We start from the raw sequence: 6,440 nt of genomic DNA on the forward strand, positions 1-6,440 counted from the left end.
ATTGTGGCATTGATAAGTCTCTCTTGAACTCTGTGTTCAGTCATTATATTCTACAGACCCCAGAGATGTTGTCACTTCTGCCCCGATACTGTTTTTTGCCACCGATACCGATCACAGATAATCTATGAGAAATATCGGCCGATATACTGCCGATACCTATCAAATAATAGCCTAATACTAATAGGATAATAAAAAAAAGAAAATTAGTGTGGATGAGACAATTGACATTTAGAGCATCCGATAAAGCGAGGCCTAGGCCTAAATGTTTTAAAAGTATTTTTAAAAATCTCCACAAACCTTTTGCTTGGCTGGCCGAGTTGTGTCTGTACACTTTCTCTGCCTTTTTCTTCTCCTTCTCCGCGGTCAGCTTTTCAAACTCGCCATGCTCTGCTACGTGATGCACAGTAAGGCCCGATCCCAATTCACCCCTATGACTCTGTTTCACCCCTCCTGCTCCGTTTCATGTTTTCATCGGGGGCTAGGGGGAGGGGGAGGGCACAGCCTCCCCATAGAAATACACCATGTCATCGGAGCGCGATTCACATTTCTCAGATGTAGAATCCTGTTTAAAAATAAAAATACTTACATGTGTCGTTTGTAGGGTTGGGTATCGTTTGGGTTTTATCCGGTACCGGTTACTAACCGATACTTTAAAAACGGTACCGGTACCAAAACGGTACTTAATTCGGTACTTTTGATTTTTTTAAATGACATATATATATATATATAATAATAATAACACGGTCGACAACATTAAACAGCTTTTCACTTTTTTATTGCTGAGGCACAATATATATTGTTAAATACACACAAATTAAAATAAATGAAAATAAAACTCCTGCTGACTGAGGCACAATAAACATATATATAATATTACAGTTAAATTATGTTTGAATTATGTTAACCCACCACACACTCAAATAAAAATAAATAAAAATAAAACTTCCACCTCAGCAATTCTTTTGCAAAAAGATGAGCATATTTGCCTTCTCTGGCAAAATACGACACCTCTCTTGACTAATTGCATGACCTGCACATGAGAAAACCCTCTCAGATGGTGTGGATGAGGCTTGTACGCACATGTATTTATCTGAAAGCTTAGACAGTATGGGGAGGCTGTCCCGCTTACCCCACCACCAGACTACAGGGTCTTGACCTGATGGGATTGAAGACAAACTTGTGTACATTTCAATTTCTTTCTGGACCACTTCAGTGATGGGGAGGGCCCTATTACTGGTCCCTGTTTCCTGAAGAAGCTCTAGGTCCTCATCCTCAAACAGCTCCTCTAGGGCTGACTTTTTGGCATGCTTCTTGTGCTGAAAAATACATAAAAGTAGTGTTTAGACAAACATACTTAAAAAATTGCATTCGTTCATTTGAGGTATTCCATGATTATTTATGAACTTACATGTTCCTCTGCCTTGTCCTCATCTGAATCTTCTTCCCCTGGCCCTGTGCCCGCCATTGGAAGCTGTAGGCACAATTTTGCACATAAATAGCAATACTTCATCATAGAAACGGTATTATAGGACACATAGTAAACAAGGATGAGGATAAAATACCTGTTCTGTTGCACTGGCACTGGCAACTGCTGCTTTCTTCAACCTCTCCCAGGCATCAGCATATTTAAATCTGCCTTTGAAGCGAGGGTCCATCGAAGTGGCCTCCTGGAGAAAGTTCTGAATATCTGGATTCTGTAAATGAACATGACAAACTGTTTAGTGTCTAACAGTGAAATGATGTGGTTTGCCCTCTTGTAAGCATAGGCTATGCTTGGAAATGGAAAATACCTGGTATCGCTTTTTCAGATCTCCCCAGACCGCCTCTTTCACAGCACGGGTGAACTCAGTGTCGTCTCCTTCAATCACCCTGAAATGCTTCTCCAGCTTGTTCAGGATGGGGAGAATTTCGCCACATGTGGGGGACCTCTCACTGGATACGCAGAGGGTTGAGGTGTACAGCAACTTCATGACGTTCACAAACTCCTCTGCTTTCTGGAAGTCATTGTCTGTGAGCCTTTCCAGCCTGGGTGAAAAAAGAAGATAAAATAAAGAATAAAAAATATCAACAAAGTTGTTTAACAACTGATCTTTTCAAGGTCCACTTCTCCATACTCCATCACACAGGTATAATGTGCAGTGAAATGTTATTGCTAGCTCATAAAGTGTGCTTAAGTAAAATACACCCATCTTGTCCATCACCTGTCTTTCTCCATTGGCTTTCTGAGTCGCTGGTCCAGTGAAGCTGCCTGGATGGCTGGGTACTGCTCCAGAAACCGCTCTACCATCAGGAACAGGGAGTTCCACCGTGTTCTGACATCCAGAATCATGTTGTGTTCTGGCAGGTCTGAAACACATTTTGAATTACAATCTACATTGCTGAAGATGTTTGAAACAAACATAACCTTTTGAGATTTATAGGCGCTACTTACTCAGAAGTCGCTGCTTCTCCCGCAGGACAGGTTTGGACAGGGTGGACCGCTTCAGCCACACCACAACTGTGCGCAGTCTGGCACACCACCGTGTAACTGCACTGATGGAGTAAACCTTCTGGGCTGCAAGGTTTAGGGTATGGGCGAAGCACCCCACTTTTAATAAGGGCAGATTTTTCAATGCAACATCCATGTTGCTGGCATTGTCTACTGTGGCGGCTACAGCTTTTTTGTTTAACTTAAATTCAGCCAGAATGCCATGTATTTCTTCTGCCACCACCAGGCCTGTCTGTGACTCATACACAGCTTTGGTGTTAAGCACCTTCTGCTTAATGTGGCCATGAATCGAGTAGTGCACAGTAACCGTTAAATAGTGGTCCTGTGCCACACTCGTCCACCCATCACAGGTAATAGCAACCACATGTATGTGTGCTAATTCCTTAATGAGGTTTTCTTTTTCTACAGAGTACCATGCAGGAATAAGGGTATTGGACAGAGCATCCCTGGATGGCGGTTTGTAGCGAGGATTGAGGGCGGTGGTCATCTCTCTGTAAACATATTTGAGGATATTTATTATTGTCATTTTGACTTTTGTTTTGTTTTGACATAATTGTCTAATGGCACAGATTTATAAACATAAAGTAAACAAATATTGTTTTCACGTCACTTTACCTGAAACAGGGAGATTCCACAGTGGAAAAGGAATGCAGTCCCTTGACCACAAACCTGGTAACAGCCCTGTGAATTTCCTCCACCTTGTCATTGGTCAAAGTTCCCTTCTTTGCCAAGGTGAATGGGGTCTCTGATGCTGTAGCTGGAGAGCCAACAATATAAACATAGGTTAAATAATGTTACTGTAGCTAAATATTTGCTGCTGCCTGTCTTGGATAGGACCCTCTTGAATGCTGTACCATATAACGACACCTGGGGTCGCTTGGGTGCGGATCAGACGGTCTGCCTGACCTCCACACACCCCTCACCCTACTCCCCCTCCCCCAGTCCAGCTGGGGCCTACCTACCTGCATGTTTAATCTCTCAATCCCCCGTCCCTTTCCTGGTTAAATAAAACAAAGCAAGAAATCATAGAGGGCGAATGTCCACTGTCCCCCTCTTTAAATAAATAAACGGAAACATTATTACCAACCTGAGGAAATGCTGTCATCATCATCCTCAATGGGAATGGCGATCTCCGCCTCCCCCTCTCCGGAGGTGCTTGCTGCTGCTGAGGTGCTTGCCGCCGAAGGGCTGGTGAACTTGCGCAAGCTGTCAAACACGGTGCACCCTTCTGACCTTAAATGTATCGCGTGCGTTGTCAGGTGTTTCATCAAGTTCGATGTGTTGCCTGCTTTACACGCGAATGATTTTAAACATTTTAAGCACTTCGCGTTGTTTTCGTCGAGTCGGGTGAAATGCAGCCACACTTTAGAACGCTTCATTGCGGTCTTCGGCATTCTCGGTGACCTCGTAGCTAGGCTAGCTAGCGAAATTAGATAATATGACTATGAGTATGATTATTATGATGATAATAATACTAATAATACTACAATCACTTACTATAAACTCACTCTTCTTCTTCTCAACACAACTGCTCACCTCACTACCACGACACGCACTGATTGGAAATTGGAAACAGGCGATGTCACTCACGTGACACACACGTCACGACTCAAGTCACGTGTGGTTGACTGTTGCATGACACCGGACACCATTTTTTTTTTTTTTTTTTTGAAAAGTACCGAAATGAGGAACCGAAATCTCCTTTGCGATTCGGTACGGGTACATACCGAATGTAAAGTAACCGGTACCTACCGGTACCGATTTTCGGTACCCAACCCTAGTCGTTTGACAGCGGGTGATGGATTTGATGTAAAGTTATCTATCAAACATTAGGCTGATTTGTGAATGATAGTCACGCGTTAGGACCTATTTCATGTCGCATTTCTCCTCTTTGATGGCATATGACGCTATAGCTATGGCACTTATTAAACCAAAACACGCAATCTAATCCAAGCAGTTGTTATTATGTAATATTATTGATGGGTTATATCATGTTCTGACTAACAGCGGCTGTTTCTCCAGCGTTCCTGTCACATCGAATTTCGGAACGCCATGAAAATAAATCTGCCCTCCGTGTCTAATGTTATCTATCTAACGTTACATGTTTTAAGGCTGATCTGTGCATGATACTGGTGCATTTTGACATACTTCATGTTGCATTCCCCCCTTTGATGGCAGATGATGCCTGAAATTTACCTTAAGTTCAGCCGCGAAGTTCTTGCATGGTTTTCCTATCTCAGTGCAGACTGGCAGGGTAGGAGCACAGGATGATAGCCTACAGATCACCTATTCTGCCATGGTCTAATAATGAAGCATTGTTCTTTTTTGTTTGATGACTTTGATCCGTTAATAGTGTAAAACCGAGCGTCAATGCTTTTCTACGACACTACTGATGACGTATCAGGGTCTTGAAGGGTTGTCCCATTTCATAGGGAAAGATTTCAACCACTATGGCTTGTGGCTCTGTTCAGAGGCCTTGGCTCCAAAGCAAGTGGCACTCCAACACAGATAACATTTGCGTATCTGCAACTTCTGCACATGCTTCTGGTTAGGGATCCGTACGGATCGCCCCCCACGGTTCGGCACGCATGTGTACCGCGGATCAATTGCAAAATGTAACCAAGTAATAATATTACTTAATATTAGTTAATATCCCTTGTAAATCACAATGTAGAGTTGCCATGAAAAGATAGACGCGACAGTTGCGTGCTTTCTTTTACTCTAAAGCGCAATGATAGGTTGATAATGGGGGAAAGAAATCCAGAACAACAAGGCTGCGTTCGTAAATTCGCTCTGGAATCTGATCAGCATTCATGGAACGCCTCTTGTCCAATCAAATTACTTGGTCCCTTTATGACGTCGGACCCAGTGTGCTCTCCGGCGCTCTCAGAGCAAATTTACGAACGCAGCCCAAGTGTTTCATGGCGAGTGCTGCTAATGTTGGCGACAGAGAAGAACTCGAAATGCCTCCCTCGTCATTTAAATCCCTTGTATGGGAACACTTTGGCTTCTCTGTCAATTATAACAATGACGGACAGTGTCATTGGAAGTGTGGTTGATAAAAAAGTTACGGTGTTTAAGCGTTGTGCAACGAGAAAGTCGTACTAGCATGGCCACACATTTGACGGGAGTGTTGACGGGAGGCACGAAAAAGGCAGCTTGATAACTTCTGATAATGTAGCCAATTTTTTCATACCATGTTTAAAGTAAGGTTTCACTTTATAATATAGTTAAAAGTAGCAGAAAACATGTTTATTTGTCTGCTTTAAAGAGCCCAGTGATTCACTGCTGCAACCAGGTGCCTCCTCCTTCTCTCCTACTGCATCATTTAAGTTGAATGAATGAATGAATGAATGAATGAATGGTCTTTATTGTCATTGATATAGTACAGGTACCATACAACGAAATTTGTGAGGGGGGGCTCCCCTGGTGCTAGGAAAAAAATACTAAAAACAAGAAGGGAAAAGAGCTGGTTTACATAAATAAAGGCTATATACACTATCCACTATACTATACAAATAAAACACTGTGCTGTACTCTATGCTATGCTATAAATATCCTAACATTTCCTATCTCTGAACCTTATGTGCACGAGGGTTGTCATATTGCACATAGTATTATTGCACATTCACACATTGAATGTGTGTTTCTGTTTAATATGTAGCCTAATGTTTGAGTGTAGAATATGTTATGTATGTATCCACACACACACACACACATATATACAGTGGGGAGAACAAGTATTTGATACACTGCTGATTTTGCACGTTTTCCCACTTAGAAAGAATGTAGAGGTCTGTAATGTTTATCATAGGTACACTTCAACTGTGAGAGACATAATCAAAAAAAAAATCCAGAAAATCAAATTGTATGATTTTAAAGTAATTAATTTACATTTTATTGCATGAAATAAGTATTTGATACATCAGAAAAACAGAACTTAATATTTGGT

The 6,440-nt window shown here is 42.0% G+C and overlaps 1 protein-coding gene across 1 annotated transcript; it reads right to left on the reverse strand.

The window, feature by feature from the left end:
- Nucleotides 1-787: 787 nt before the first annotated feature.
- Nucleotides 788-3,272, reverse strand: LOC308163133 (E3 SUMO-protein ligase ZBED1-like). Its single transcript, XM_080537319.1, has 7 exons — nt 3,104-3,272; nt 2,432-2,979; nt 2,202-2,346; nt 1,791-2,025; nt 1,563-1,694; nt 1,409-1,471; nt 788-1,316 (listed from the first exon to the last, which is right to left on the reverse strand). The coding sequence occupies exons 2-7, from the start codon at nt 2,973-2,975 to the stop codon at nt 951-953; spliced, it is 1,485 nt and encodes a 494-aa protein (XP_080393445.1). The 5' UTR covers nt 2,976-2,979; nt 3,104-3,272; the 3' UTR covers nt 788-950.
- Nucleotides 3,273-6,440: the final 3,168 nt, after the last annotated feature.

Source organism: Nansenia antarctica, assembly GCF_963989245.1.
Source record: "Nansenia antarctica genome assembly, chromosome: 7".
Lineage (NCBI taxonomy): Eukaryota > Metazoa > Chordata > Actinopteri > Argentiniformes > Microstomatidae > Nansenia > Nansenia antarctica.

What these genes read in the sequence shown, in the direction of transcription:
- LOC308163133 (XM_080537319.1), bottom strand. Translation starts at nt 2,975, where the DNA reads ATGACCACCGCCCTCAATCCTCGCTACAAACCGCCATCCAGGGATGCT. An exon ending in ATCTGAAAAAGCGATACCAG is followed by an intron (nt 1,695 to 1,790) that starts GTATTTTCCATT and finishes GTTCATTTACAG; the next exon opens with AATCCAGATATTCAGAACTT. An exon ending in AGGACAAGGCAGAGGAACAT is followed by an intron (nt 1,317 to 1,408) that starts GTAAGTTCATAA and finishes TGTATTTTTCAG; the next exon opens with CACAAGAAGCATGCCAAAAA.